General features: G+C 49.9%; 1 protein-coding gene and 1 long non-coding RNA gene across 2 annotated transcripts in view; one reads left to right on the top strand and one right to left on the bottom strand.

Annotated features, from left to right (window-relative positions):
• LOC128144851 (uncharacterized) overlaps positions 1–349 on the bottom strand; it is a 48,183-nt gene extending 47,834 nt beyond the window's left edge. The window contains exon 1 of the long non-coding RNA XR_008236230.1: positions 299–349. This is a non-coding gene — a long non-coding RNA (uncharacterized LOC128144851). The remainder of the gene's footprint in view (positions 1–298) is intronic.
• Positions 1–15,511, top strand: part of CASQ2 (calsequestrin 2) — a 34,431-nt gene extending 18,920 nt beyond the window's left edge. Inside the window, exons 5-11 of the mRNA XM_052794180.1 lie at positions 849–922; positions 1,387–1,517; positions 5,865–5,910; positions 8,388–8,442; positions 9,163–9,263; positions 9,629–9,703; positions 13,459–15,511. Coding sequence (XP_052650140.1) covers positions 849–922; positions 1,387–1,517; positions 5,865–5,910; positions 8,388–8,442; positions 9,163–9,263; positions 9,629–9,703; positions 13,459–13,659 — 683 coding nt within the window. The 3' untranslated portion in view covers positions 13,660–15,511. The remainder of the gene's footprint in view (positions 1–848; positions 923–1,386; positions 1,518–5,864; positions 5,911–8,387; positions 8,443–9,162; positions 9,264–9,628; positions 9,704–13,458) is intronic.

The following is a 15,511-nucleotide window of genomic DNA, read 5'->3' as shown; positions in this document are numbered from 1 at the left end:
GGAGAAACCCTCGCCGGAGAGTCTCTCTGGCAAGCCCCAACAGTCTCCTCTGCCAGCACTGCTCTCCAGGCGGTGCTGACAGTGTGCACCCCACACTTGCAAGGCTTACCTTTAGCAAAAAGACAGGTATTCTTACCTGAACAAGACACGTATCACCAGGTCTGATGCACCGCAACAGCCCTCCCACCTCTCCCTTCAGCTTTCTCACCCGCTCAAAATGGGCTGCAGGGCAGCTCGGGCAGGGCTGTGCCCCTAACGCTGTTCAGTAATAAGTATTTTGAAGAAAAGTGGGAAATACCTGTTGTAAAGAGCTCCCGCCAGGCTGAGAGCATCCTTCCTGACCCCAGCTGAGGACCTGATACCAGTAACAGTAAAAATGTACCTTGTTCCTGCCCCGTCCTCCCGCAGCAGGAGGAGCGTGCCTAATCACACTTGGTGACTGTTTAGGCAATGGCAGCAATCATTAATGCTGGAACAACTCCGTGTTATTTCCCAGGCTGAACTACTGCTTGTGCAAGAGGGCAGCTGTAAACACCCTTATCAACAGGCTGGAGTTTTAACCCTTGAACCTGCTTCACAGGGCTGCTGATTTCAGCCCCAGTTAAGCATGGCATGCCGGGATCTGTAGTTTTTCCTGAGCACTGTGGGGCTGCACAACATGTGTCCTGTTCGCTCCACGTGAAATGGTCCTTGTTTGTAAACCCTGGAAGGGTGGAAGAAACATAGTGCTGTCATCTGATGTATTTTGCGATGATTTGTGTTTGTTCTTCCCTGGTGCCTTCTGGGCTGATCAGAGCATGGCCAACTGCCTGTGAAACCTTTTCTTCATTCCCCTTTTCTCCTTCCAGATTACAAGGCATTTGAAGAAGCCGCCGAACACTTCCAGCCGTACATCAAGTTCTTTGCCACCTTCGACAAAGGGGTAAGCATCCACGGACCTCTGTGAGAGCTCACAGACTCCACCACCTGTTTTCCAGAAGCTCAGCATGTTCCCAGATTTAATATCTGGCTCCAGCTTCTTGTTTTCAGTGTCCCTGTAATTTGCGGTATTGGTGTCCGCGTTTGGATTTGGCCCTGGTACAAGATAAAAGGCCATTTCTGCAGCGTGGAGGCAGGTCCTGATCTGGGTTTGGAAACCAGCCCCATTGGGTTTGCGGGACTTTGACTCTGGCCTTGTTCTGCCCCAGTGCTTGAGACCAGTAGTGTAGAGAGCATCAGTGGTTTTTTAACCAAGGAAAGATCCATTCATATTTAGTTGGCCACCCCTAAGAGTGCATGGTCTGAGAGAGAGCAAGCACCTTGACCTCAGCGCTGCTACTGGGAGAGACTGGGCAGGCAGAGAGGCACGTCAGGCTCGCTCACCTCTGACCATCTGCACTGCAACAGGTTGCCAAGAAGCTAGGGCTGAAGATGAACGAGGTGGACTTCTATGAACCGTTTATGGATGAGCCTGTTCACATCCCCGACAAGCCTTACACAGAAGAGGAGCTGGTTGAATTTGTGACGGAGCACAAAAGGTACGTAGCGTACAGGACAAGCCTGGCCGTGGCAAGCAGGTAAAGTGTCTGTCATCGCAGGCTTGCCCCTCTAGGGCATCCCTCTCAGAAAAAATTAGGATGATGACCGCCTTTTGGTGATTTGCTGACTCAGGTTTGAGATTTTTTGGCTGGTCTTTTCCTACTCCCAGAGGTGCAAGTATCCGTGCCGCAATCAGAGCCCACCACCGTGGGGCTGTGACGACACAGCTTCCCTCCTCTTCCTCCCTCGTCAGGCCACCCTCAAAGAGCAGGGAGGCTTGCAGGCAGCGGAGAGCAGAAACCTTGCCCTACTTGTCCATGCTTTTAATTTAGGTCTGTACAGAAGACGATCTTCTCCAAGGCCTTTCAAGCCAAACTCAAATTCTGTCCAGTCCCCTCCTTCCCCAAAACAGCTTCACTAATGGATGTATCCCTCTCCTGATGTCAGATATGTCTGTAGGCAGGCTCTGAGCTCAGACCAAGCTCAAAGGAACAGTAATGGACTAAAAGGCTCCTGCTGACCGCAGGCTCAGAGAGAAAGCCACTGCTGTTATGGCGGTGTTGGGCCTCATGTGGCGATGGTGCTGAGCACCTACGGTGTTTGATCAACTCAGCAGGAGCTGTGGATGCTCCATGCTTTTTGCTATCAGGTTTATTGCACAGTTGTTTAGGCACTCAGCTACCAACAGTCTGGAAGTGACTGGAAAGGCTGATCCTGTGTAAAAGCCCAGGGTTAAATATAAGGCCACAACTACCCGCGAGGTGCTGTATTTTTACACCCTTAAAAATACAGCTCAGTACAGTCGCACAGGCTATCTGCTGCTCCTGCAACTGCATTTCCCAGCAGACGTTCAAGGGACCAGAAAAGAGTTCAAGAAAAGCAGGGCCATCCATATAGTTAGGGGACCCCAAATCGGGCTGAGCTGGAGGTTTGTGTTCACACACAGAGGGTTTAGAGACAGGATCATCTCTGGAATCCACAAGTCACCAGACTTTGAAACAGATCTCTGCTTTTTCTGAAACGTGAAGGGGTCCTCTGTCTCCCATGTACTTGCAGGTCACTTTGCTGACCTCCTGGACTTCCTGACCTCAGTCCTTCCCATCTTTTTTTCCCAAGCTCTCTCTGTCAAGCAGCAGCATCAAGAGGCTGATTAAACACAGTCAGCTAAATGCTAGCCTAATAAGGCAAGCTCTCCACCAGCACAAATTGCAGTGGAAACCCCCCAAGTCTTACATATTTCAAGATGCTATGTGGTGCTTGGTAGGAGCGAGGGAGCGGGCCATGTATTTTGCAAGTGCCAAGGCTCAGAAAGGAATTAAAAGGAGTCTCATGAAATCGGATGCCTGAAATCCCAAACCTGCCAAGGTGCTGCCATGGCAGGGGAATAAGCCTGGGGTGACAGTGATATGTTCCCAGCTGTGTCTGTCGGAGCAGAAGTGCTTCTTCCTGCCTTGCCACCAGTCAAGGACCTAAAGCCAAAGGCTGGACTTGGAATTAGACAGACGTGATCAGGTCCGTAGAGAAAAACAAAGCGACCTCAGCAGCTACCACGTGCTGGTTCCCTGTAGACAACTTGGCAGGACCTTCTCCTCTGCAGGAAGGTGTAGAGGACCAGTCACCTCCTCCTCCTCACACACCAGACTTTTTCATTTCACCCCGGCTGGCAGGCATGGGCTTAGGTGCAAATCCCCACTGCCACCTCTCCATCCCCCAGAAGGAGCCCCGGCACATCACTGGGGAAAGCTCGCGGTGCTCAGCAGTACCCAGGCTCTTCGGCATGCTTTAAACAGCCCTTCCAAAACATGCTCCCCGCTGCTGTTCTCTGTTATTGTGGTGTAGCGACATGGGGGCTGAATTCTGCTCCCTCTTACTCGCCCAAATCCCACTTACCCCGCTCCCTCCAGCATAGGGAAGTAACCAGAGTAAATCCTGAGTAACTCTGCAGCAATCAGTACATGTGGGTGTGATCAAATCCTTCCCACTGAGTTTCTTTTCTCCAAGAGCTGCCCCCAGAAAATGGCTAGGGAAAGCGTCTTGAAAGCAAGGTACAAGTATGCGTAAGTACATAACATGCATTCAACTGCTATAATCTCCACTTTCTGACAATCAGCAATGAGGAGACTTGCTGGGTCAAAAACCATATCCCTGATCGTGTGCTTAGTGGCTATTTCTTCAATTTCTACAGTCATTTTTTACCTCATTTCTATTTTGAAGCTGAAAGTCTCCAACTGTAATGAGTTCAGCGGCTGAATTATGCATTGCATCAAAAGAGCACTCCTATTTGTTCAGTTTATACCTGCTACCTAATAATTCTGCTGTGTGCCTACTAGCTCTTGTGTTAAGAGGAACAATGACTAGACATTCCCTCTCACTTTTTTTGGTCACCATTCCCGATTTTTTAGACCCCCTGCCAAACCCCTCTTCAGTCACCTCTTTTACAAGATAAAGAGTTCTTATCTATTTAATCTCCACCAAACAGAGGTCATTCCATACCTTCGTTCACCACTGCCCTTTTTCCACATACCTTTTTCAGTAATTAGATATAATTTCTGTGATGGGATGACCAGAACCACACATACATTCACTGTGGAAGTGCACAGTGTAGCTGTCCATTGCCATATTATGTATGATGTGTTTTACTCCTTAGTCATTTTCCAACTGTTTGTAACCTTCTTTTTGCCTTTTGCCTTTGGAGCTGATGCATTCTCAATTTGTGACAACCGGGCCCCTTCCCTGAGAAGCAATAATTAATTATAACTAATTTAGAACCCATTGTTGCACCTGTATAATCAGGGTTGTTTTTCTGCAAGTGCGTTACTTCCTATATGCCCATCTAACATGCAGACACTCAAGTCTCACGAGATCCCTCTGTATCTCCTCATAGTCAGGCCTGTGTTGGTCGTCGAAGAATTGGATATGATAAGCAAACGCTGCCATATTCCTATTTCCCATCTTTGTCAGATTATGTGAGAATATGTTATGCATACGATCATGCCAAAGCATAGGCTATGAATCTTAATTGGTTAATTCCTTCTGTTGTGAAAACTGACCGTTCACCTCCACCCTTAATTTTCCAATGACATTAGTCCACAGGAGGACCCCTCCTCTGATCTATCTGCATCTCAGTTCCTCTGAGAGCCTTTAGTAAGGGACCTTGTCCAATGGTCCTCTGAAAGGCAGCTCACTGCATTGCCCAGCCTACCTTCGCCCACTCGTTGACTTGCTCTGGGAACTCCAGCAGATCCGTGGCCGTGACTTTCCTCTTAAAAGCCACGCATCTCTTGGGCTATCATGTCATATTCCTTCAAATGTCTGTTAACTTTACTTTTGCTGGTAGCATCGTGCTCATAAGGACGTCGCCCTTCCAGATCCGTGGCTCCTCAGGTCCTTCAGGAACCTCTAAAAAATGCTCCTTGTTTTCACTGCTGTGGTGGCGAGGCAAACTGAAGCGGCAGGTTACACATCTCATTGATGCCACCTGGTTCTGGCAACACGCTGCTACTCCCTTTACCACTCTGTTCTAGGACCTCATCGATCGACACTTCTCTTGCAACAGCTCCCGGGGCTGGTCAGCCAGGGAGACCTGCTCTGCTGGAGGAGCCTCCGCGAACACCTGATGCCACAGCAAGCAGAGATGCAAAGGATTACTTGTGCTTCTCTGCTATGGCCTTGTGTTCCTTGGGTGTCCCTTTAACACCCCAATCACCTTTCAGCTTGCCAGGCTCTCTGACACACTTCCTGCTATGGACATGTCTGAAAATAATTACTATTCTTTTTTTTGTCCTTTATAAACTACTACTCAAAAAAATTTGCTTTGGCCAGTCTTATGGTTTAAATTTTCTTGCCAGTGGTTATTAGGATCTACATTTTCTTCCCAGAGGTTATTCTGTCTTCATTGCTTCAGCAGAGTTTGGAAGGATTTTTGTGGTGGAATTATGCTGGGGTAAAACCAGGAGAAAAAGGGAACAAAGCCCATTAGGAACGTCCCAGGGACTGGAAGACAGAAGTGAATGGGTCACCTCGTGCTCTCAGCACAGGCAGAACAATCTGCCATGTGTGGGACTAATTCACCAGCACATCCCAGCACAGAGAGGCGTCTCATCCTCCCAAGCACAAATAGCGGCTGCAATGACTCCAGTGGGGGCAAGGGCAGGGTTTTATCACCATAAATAAAAGCATAAGTTGACCTACTGTCCCCCCCTGCTTGCATTCAAAACGTGGTGGCCGACGGCGCTGACTCCAGCCGCCAACCAAACGTGGCACGGTGACCTTTTCCGCGACGCTGGTAGCATCATGGGTGACGGCGCCGGTCGTGTCCTCAAAGAGTGTTTCTGTCTTCCTTTCAGGGCCACCTTGCGAAAACTGCGCCCAGAGGACATGTTTGAGACGTGGGTAAGCACGGGCGGGTAGGAAGCCTTGCATCCCCCGCTAGCTTCCAACAAGAAACTGCTGCTCAAGAGCTCCAGCCTCTGGCTGGGTGAAACGTTATCTTTCCTGCCTTGCAAAGCCACTTTCCCTCCTCTGGGAAGAAGGGAAAGCCTTGGCTGTGATGCCCAGTGCCTGAGTTCAAACGATGTGCTCAAATGCTTTGCTCAACAGCTGACCTGGGTCCCGTTTGCTCCACAGAGAGAACAGGGAAACCTAATCAAGCGTGCCAGGCGGGTGTTGAGCCTCTGTAGCGGCTGTGATATACCTACGGAGAGCATCCTTCCCGAGGATGCTCTGTCTCATCTAATGGGCATCGGTGCTGGTGGTGGGGTGATTTCAGTGGTCCGCTCACTGGGCGAGCTACGGAGATGGTACCGAAGAGATGATTCATGGAAATTGTACCAGGGCAGCTGTACAGTTCAAAATGCAAGCAAGGGCAGGCAGTTCAGTTAATTATATAGATTACGGAGCAAATCGTGCATTGATTGCACTTCTCACGGTGTGAGCAAGCTGCAAGTCAGTGATTGTGAAGAACTAACCAGCGGTTTGGCACCGATGACACGCAGAGGACTCTCCTGGTCTGCAAGGGTGGGGAAGAAGGGAAGGGTGAAAATGAAAGAAAAATCTTGTATAACAAATTATCCCTTCACTGTGAATGAGTACAATGTTAATAGCCAGTCAGGGACCTTCAAGTGCCAGCTGAATGCTGAAAAACAAAGCCGAACAGGTGCTTTACAGACACTAAGGAAGATGCGGTCTTTTCTCCATAAAGCTCAGCACATTTATAACAGCATTCTGTTGCCTCCTTGCTTGGCTGTGTAACATGAAATGCTGCGGGACTCCGAAGCACCAAAAACCTTGGGAGTCTTTAATGCAACAAGGAGAGAGGTAATAAAACTGAACTGGGAGTTATGAGTCACTTAGGCGTGATAGCTTTTCATTTTGTTTTAAAATACAGACTCTGTGTAGAAGATAGCTTCCTAGATCCACTGAAGTCCCTCGAAGTTTTTCCATGGGGATTCAGTGGGACACAAATTTCACATGCCGCGGTTTTGCTTTCATACTGAACATATTCTAAAATAAGCTCAGGAAAATTGTGAATTTTCAGCAGTGGAATGTTTGCTTTACCAGCAGCCTGGGAATACAGAGCTTGCCTCCGCTATGAGCAGGGGACTTGTACCTACAGGAGACAACGGGCTGGATTCTGATCTTGCTGCAAGTTCAGAACATCCTCAATGCCTTCACTGGAGTTACTCCAGTTTTGTTTGCTGTCTTGGAGGTCAGAATAGAGCTACATTATGTAGCCATACATATATAATTACATATTGCATATATATATTTTTTTTATTTTGCTGTCTGACAATGCTGCTGGCAAATATGGAGAAAAAGCAACAGTGTAGATTTTTCCAGCTGCGAGTGGTCTGAATCCCAAGTAAATCTGCCTAGAATGCCCCACTGAAAACGTATTCCCTGAAGACGCCAGCAAAGGCCCAACAACTGCTATTGTTTTTAAAGATAATGTTTTCCACTTAATCTTTCAGGGTTTTCTTTCCTTTCGGTTTTTGATGGTGGCTTTGTCACCTCTGGGCTCAGAAGGGAAAAGAAATTAGCATTTAGATGGGAATTTTTTTTCGCATTAAAACCAATTGAAATGGAAACCGGGACCGGCAGCGGGCGAGGAAGGCGAAGCCGATCCGTGGGATAATTCAGAGATGACATTCATAGCAGACGGATGATGAACCGGCCGGCAGATCCATTGGCCTTTGCCAATATCATTACCCATTATTCATGTGTCTCATGGAGAAAAGCAGTCCACCAGGCCATCATTTCTGTCCTCCGCTAATTGGAGCCCTGAAACGAGCCTCCCACTCAATTCCCCTTGCTGCTCACGGAGACCCTCGCCTAAAGCAGAGACCCTTCACCTCCCAAAAGGGGCCCAAGCGAGCCACCTCGCCTCTCATATTGTGGGGAAACCTCCTTGGCTGGCCCCAAAGGAGCATGTTTGGGGGCTGAGCACGGTGGCAGGTATTTTTTTCCCCGCAAACCATCCCCTGGCAGCTGCGAATTTATGAGGGTAGGCGGTCTCAGGCATGGAGGGTGAGCCTATATTCCCATGCTAGAGAGCCCTTGACCTTGTCTGCAGGCAAGGTTTTGCCTCACACCATCAGAAGCTCCCTCGCCTTTGCCATCGTGGTGCCCACCTCATTTTTAGCTGAAGGGTTTCAGCAACCCTACCCAAACTACCCGCTTCAGCGCCTAATACCTCCACGACTCGGCCTCACCTCAGCTCCCATTTCTGGTGTCTCGGTGGGGCTCCCGTCAAGCCTCCCTTTGCAATCATCCTGTTCGTTTGAAGACATCCCACCACTCCTTGTCTCCAGCAACCACCCGGACTCTGTCCTCCCTCCCTGGCCCATCAGTAATAGTTTTGTTGTTTCCAGGAGGACGACATGGAGGGAATCCACATCGTGGCCTTTGCTGAAGAAGACGACCCAGGTAGGAGACCGTTTTCCTCCTCGTATGACTCTCCATCACTCAAGAAAGTGTAGTTTCACATACTTTGTTTGCACTGGGGAGCCCCGCGCCCCGGCTGGGGTGGGGAGCCCCAGCCTGCTGGGATGGGGAGATGGGATGCTTCTGGGTGTTTACGCTAGCAGGTATGCTAGCCGGGATTCAAATTCTGGATATAAACGGATGGCTGGCTGGGAAAAAAAAGTCATCCCTTCCATCCCAGCACCAGGATTTGCTTCCTAACTCTGCATCCATCTTGCTGTGTGGCTCCAGGGAAGTGCCGAGGGCTGGGTGTGTGATGGGCATGCGGGAAACCCGTGGGCATGCGGGATACCCGTGGGCATCAGCTCCTGAAAAGCCATGGCGTGGGTGCTTCTCAGTGCCATCAGCGTGCCGAAAGGCTTTGGCCTCTCGGGGGCTCAGTTCCTCCCTCACCGCAAGAAAATAGTGACATTGTTCCACTCCATGGAAGGATTACGAGACTTAATTCATGTGTAACTAATTTCAATACCCGGGGACGATGCTGGAAATTAAAAGCCTTATTATCAGAAGAAAGAGCTGGGAGACAGCATTTTAATGAGAACTATAAACAACTTCTGTGTGCATAGTGGGGGGGGGGGTGGTGAGGGAAGTTGAAAACCCCACAAGCAAAAAGTGCCTGCATGTTTGCAGGAGAGAGCTGCAGCGGTTCATGTATCATTTCAGATGGTTTTGAGTTCCTGGAAATCCTGAAGCAGGTTGCCAGGGACAACACCGATAATCCCGACCTGAGCATTGTCTGGATTGACCCCGACGACTTTCCTCTGGTGAGTGGCAGGGGCTCCTTGCCTTTCTTGCTTTAATTCATGGATGGGGTTGGTGTGTGTGTGTATGCACAAGCACAGGAATTACCCCAGGGAATTTGGGACAGGGAAGGATGGGCAACCGGACCACGGGTGATCCCTGAAAGCTGCTCGTTCAGGTCTGCTTCCCATGAAGGTGGTATCTTGGGAACATCCCGAGATTCAGCACTTTCCTTTGCCATGTGTGGTGGCCCAAGCTCACGTTCAGCCTTTCTTCTCTCCCATGCACTCATCCATGCATGTTCCCCGCACCGCAGCCCAGCTGGCTGAATTAATGCAACAGGGTATGGCAAACACCCTTGTCTGAGCTTTGTTTCTCATTCCTGCAGCTGATCACTTACTGGGAGAAGACCTTCAAGATTGACCTGTTCAGACCACAGATTGGGGTGGTGAACGTCACAGACGTGAGTAGCATGTGCCCAGAAAAATCCAGCGAACCCGAGATTAGGGTGCTAGAAAGGACGGGGTCTGAGGTCTGCTGGAATCGGTGGGATTTCTGCTAAGTGCAGGTAGACCTGGCTTTTCCCCAGGGAAAAAGCGTAAAGCCCTCACCATTCCCACATGCAGCGGGGTTCATAACATCTCCGACGTCGGGCTTCAGTCTGAGCGTGTTTCTGCTGCCGAGTCGCACACAAACCACATCTGCTGAGGACAGGACCAGCCCCTGTGGTCTGAGCTTCAGGGCTTTGCCTGGTTTTGGTTTCAAGGTCTCACATTTCCACCTGCATCCACAGCGTGCGCCTTTGTCCATGCCCTGCTCTGACTGAACTTGGGTGGGTTGGTGGAGGAAAAGTGTGTGTGTGTAGGGGGGAAAGCAAGCCATGCTTAGGGGAGGAGAAGAGGAGAAAAAGGAGGGTGTTTTTGCAGCAGAAGCAGAACAGCACAGCTTGAGTGTAGGAAGGAAAAGATGGTCCCCGACAGATGACAGGGAGAAACTGCACAGCTTGGAAAAAACCAAATAAATACACAGCCTTATTAAGAGTACAACATAAACTGGTAATGGAGGGATCCTGCTGGGGAAAGGAGGGTATAGTGGGGTTCATCCAGGCCCTCCTCCTCCTCAGCCGCTGCCTTGTGGGTAGTGCTGGAGGGATTTGGGTGGGAAGAGGAGACGCGTCCGCCCCATGCCCGTTGGCAGCGAAGGGTTTCCACACCATCCCGCAGCCGGCAGCGCTGCCGAGGGAAAGCTGCGCAGGCGGGTGCTGCTTCGGCACGGCTGCAGGGATGGTGGGACCCACAGGACCCACAGCTGTGCTATCGGGCCAGCTTTCTAGCAGCCACTGTTTTCTTCATGGTTGTCTTCAAGCCAGTAAGGCATGGGACTGATGTCAGGTTGCCCACACACCGGTAGCTTTTAAGGCAGGTGGGAGAGGGACCCAGCTGACCCCCACCAGAGAGCTGCTGAGTGCAACGTAATGTGCGTCACGACTACAGAGAGAAACCATTTTTCCTCTTTCTGCCAATAACACTCCAGACGAGCAGAGAGCCGTAATGAGGCACACTCCAGCCTGGCTCGCTTATTACCTTAGTTTATTTTTGATGGTTAAGTGCCGGGTGTTTTAATCTCTTTAAAATGACCCTGTGTGGGTATATAAGTGTCTCTGGAAGCAGAAATCTCTCCACTGCAGAAGTGTTTGTAATTAGGTGCTTGACTTCATGTTTGAAATTTCAGCTGTATTAGAACCTGATGTTTCATTAGAAGAGAGCAAAGAGGGACTTAGAGTTGGGACAGCTATCTGGAGCTGCGCACTGGTTCTGGTCCCACCACCGACCTTGCTCCCGGCCCCCGTGTCCCCTCTCCTGTACCTCCCCAGAAAAAGAGGGACAGCGAGGGTGTATTAGATAATTGTGCCTCCTGTTATAACAAATGCTGCAGGTCCACAAGATGGGAGACACGGTAAGGAAGGCAAAGTAACGGTGCTATAAAGAAAGCGGAGGCCCTGGATCTTGCCCGTCCCATTGAGCGGAATGAGAGGCTGGCTTGGGAGTCACGGAGTAGATGCGGTGCTGGCTGGATGTGAGCGGTGCTTTACCTGTAGCAGAGCAGCATCCGCCAGACCGTGGGACAGACACCTAGAGAGTGAGGACTCAGTGGGTTAAGGCTTGTTAGCAGAATTGTTAAGGGAGAGACAAAAGGGAAGAGGGCCAAGATAGCATCTGTCACCTAAGATCATGAGAGAAATGAACAGACAAGCCAGAAATACAGCCCAAGTCTTCCAGTCTTTTGCCCTTATTACTAGTCTGCAGTATCTCCCTTGATTATATTTACTGCAGCTGGCCATGTTTAAGTCATGTCAAAGCTACATTAAACAGCTATCAATGGAAATTCATGGAAGTGGGACTGTCAGTGGCAAGAGGATCTTATAGAAAGCAGGAACATATGCCGCCTTATCCAGCAGTCACTCAGAGACCTGTAAAAACTCATGCATTATCTAGCTTTGATATAGTAAAAGTTTCAGGTTGTTGATTATAGTATTTGCAGGTTTTATTTCATTCCTCTTAAGTCTGTTTTCCATTCCTCAAGAGAGAGATTTAAGAAAGTTCTAGGTTGGCAGGTGATATCTAAAACAAACACTGAGCTCATTTCGTTATTTCAGTGTTACATCACTGCATTCAGCCAAGTTACACAGGTACAAAGTGGGGCTTACACAACAGAGTAAAAATAAACACTGCTGTTGGCTTCGGTGGACATAACCCCTGTGACCCCATCGTTTCTCTAAAAACCTGCCAATACAAACACCAGAGCTCCCAGTGGCCCCCACCAGCCCGTCACATCGTAGTGGCTCAGGACTAGGGCCATGACGCTCTGCAAAATATTGCTGCTTTATTTGCACAGCATCTTCTCTAGGTTCAATGGGCCCACCCCGTTCACGTTATTTAAAGGTGTCGCTTTTTGCCGCACGAACACTCCTGAGGTTGGGGACAAGATCGTTTGCAGGAAGCAAGAGCTGCATGCCTCTCCATGGCTCTTTTCTATTACAATTTTGGTGGTTTAGAAGGAAAATATTGTAAGGGAGAAACAGCTTTCCTTGAGCAGAAATTGGTCTGGCTTTTTAGCAAGCCATAAAACAAAAAGAATTGGGTACCACAGACAGGGAAAGAAGATGGGTGCATTTGCAAAAGCCAGTAGTTATCTTCTGACATATGAAAGCACTTGCTTCTGCCACATCATATGCTGAACGAGATAACCTCACGGCACCTCTGCAAAATAGGAGGCTGATCCTATTTTATGGAGGGGAGACAGTGAAGGGAAAGGGGCTTACCCAGGGATTTACCCAAGAAACCTATGGCAAAGCAGAGAGAAAACCTTTCAGTTCCAGCCCTCAGGGACCATCTAAGCTATGCCTCCTGTCCCTGGGTAACAGCCACAATTTAGACAGCATCTTCTCACTGCACTGTAGACAGCATCTTCTTACTGAATCCCCCCATCCCTTCCAGTTTATGGAATTAATGCAGACAGCTGGAAAGAAAGAACAGGGAGCACCTGTAGTCCAGGGCATCGGTGGTTTTCACCATTCTTCAGCTGGAGCATGGTTGAAATGGTCTGAGGAAAGGCTCCTCTGAGAGGAGGAACCACTACCACACGTGGAGGGTCCAGAGCAACATCCTAAGGCAAAGGTGATGGTGAAAGAGGCTGGCAAGAAGGGGTGCTGACAGCAGGCTGTAAAAAGTCTCAAAGGAAGAGGTCCCAGAAGGGCTCTGGAAGGAAGGAGGGAAATGCTGAGACGTCCTGTGAACTGAGGTGATGCAGGGGGAGCTGGCATAGGTCTCTTCATGCTCTCTTTATGTAGACTTGGAGTCTACAGAACTGGCCAGGCAGGGTGAGGACAATGCATCAGGCGGACAACGCTCTCGCTCACGGGTATAGGCAGTGCAGGAGAGGAACAGGCGGTGGGCGCACATCTAACCCAGGGCAACCAGTACCACCCACTCACGTAAACCCACTGACCAGTCAGAAGCGACAGCGCTTCGAGGGGGGAAGTGGTAATCCCAACGCGTGGGCAGAGAGACACAGTGGCTGTGGCAGAGAGGGAGCTAATGCCACCACCCCCTCCTGCATCCCACCTGGAGTCCAACCCTTACCCCCGCAATAGCAGCGGACCCCATCTCTTCTCTCTGCCTCCGAGGGTGGCTAACCCCCCATCACCTCTCCCCGCAGGCTGACAGCATCTGGATGGAGATCAGAGACGACGATGACCTGCCCACAGCCGAGGAGCTGGAGGACTGGATAGAGGACGTGCTTTCTGGGAAGATAAACACCGAAGACGATGACGACGACGATGATGACGACGACGACGATGACGACGATGATGACGATGACGACGACGATGACGATGATGACGACGACGACGACGACTAACTGTGACTCTGCGCAGTTTGACTTGTGGGGGCCGAGAGGCCTCCCCCTGCGGCAGGTCCCTCTATCAGAAGACCTGTGTTTGAGCGTCAGCAAGCACCGCTGCTCCTCTTTCCCCCCTGCCCTGCTCCCCCTGCCCCTGCCCTCGCCGGGACACCCCCCCCGGCCTGATTCTCGGCGGTGCTGAGCCACCGGGACTGCCCCTGCGGGCACCCAGCACCGCTGCAAATCATGCCTCCTTAGTCAGGACAATAGGAATCTGCAGGGAATCTGCCTCGAGTGTCCCAGGGCGGGAGAAAAGTACCCGCCTGCTCGCTGCCAGAGGGAGACAGGGAGCCAATTTGTGTTTTCCGTGCTCGTCGGCCCAGCGCTTAACATCCAAAGACCAAATCTCACTTCAAGACATAGGGAAGGCCACTGTAAAATTTAGTCCTTTTATTAAACTCAATGCCCTTTGCAGCTACTCTGCCAAGACCACTCAATCCTGCAAGTTCTGCTGCGGGAGGCTGTAGCTGCTCATTCACATGCTAGGAGCAGCAAAAAAAGCTTTGGGAGGGGAGGAAGGTTTTAGGGATGCTATTTTAAGTTTTCAGTGATTCCGTGTAACGACAGGTTATTCTTGTCTGGCAGCGCAATGCAAGACCAAACACCGCAGTCCCTGGCTGAACCTCTTTCTTTCTGAAAGCTCAGGCCAAAGACAAGGTAACTGCAGGTGGTCTGACACGAGCCGTCAAAGCTTGCGAGTTCCTGAACTGCTGGAAAGGCTGATCCAGGTCTGAGCCCAAACTCTCGAGGCTGAAGGTCATGGCACTGAGCCAAACTGTTGGTTTTAACCCCAAGGAAACACCAGAGCAGACTCCAGGCCAGTTCCAAACATCTGCAGCCAGGTCTGGGCTGGGCCTACCTTCCCTTTCAGGTGACCCTCAGCTGGATTGAAGGTGGTGCACACGAGATAGACAGCATACTCTCCTGCCAGTGGAAGCATTCACAGGGGCCCACCGTGAAGCTCTCCTATTCCCCCTGACCTTCCAGCTTTAGCTGACTTTTAACCCAAAGCCTACCTAGCATCTTTTCCCATGACCAAGGTGTTGGGAGGGAACACGCCCATCCAACGGTATTAGATGCTGGATAACACGCATTGGGCAACGAGCAGTGAAAGGATTGAAGCTGTTTGGCTTTTAAGTGTTCAGTTGCACAGTTACTCCCTGCTTAAGAGACTCGGATGTCCCACGGTAGGCTGCGAGAAGCCTCTTTTGACCGCGGACTGAGAAGGAGCTCAGGGCACCAGTTCGCGGTCAAGGAGGTCGCTCGCAAAGCAGAGAGTCAGCAACTCGGTCCTGGCGAGTGCAGCACCATCCATGTGCAGGTCACTGCGACAGCATTAGGTCTCCCTGCTTTCCCATGCCGGCAGATTTCAATTGTCTTAGCTTATTAGGTTTGACAATAGTGCAATGAATGGAGAGTTTGGAGATAGTTTTATCTTTATAAATACATTTATAAATATGTTCTCCAGTGGTTCAGACTTGTTAGCATAGGTAAGGTACACAGGTCCTCTCTTGCTACAGACGAAAAACATTGTTCTGACCTTTCTTATACTGGCTTACGTCAGAGGTAAGAGTCGTTAGGGGAAATAACAGTGCGAGGGACAGGAGAATCAGAGCTCGTTATACGAATGCAAATCAGCCTGATGAGAAACAAGGTTTACACACTATTTCCTTTATCAGATGAAATGCAAAGCAAGATTTTATAGATTTTTTTTTTTTCCTGCCTGTTGATCAGTCTCTTTGACTCTCTCTCTCTACATTAGCCGAAATAGAAATTTGAAACTACTGGTATAAAAAAGCTGAAGTACTGA

This window comes from Harpia harpyja, chromosome 8, assembly GCF_026419915.1.
Source record: "Harpia harpyja isolate bHarHar1 chromosome 8, bHarHar1 primary haplotype, whole genome shotgun sequence".
NCBI lineage: Eukaryota > Metazoa > Chordata > Aves > Accipitriformes > Accipitridae > Harpia > Harpia harpyja.
The sequence above is the reverse complement of the archived record's forward strand: the minus strand, read 5'-3'. Positions and strand labels throughout refer to the sequence as shown.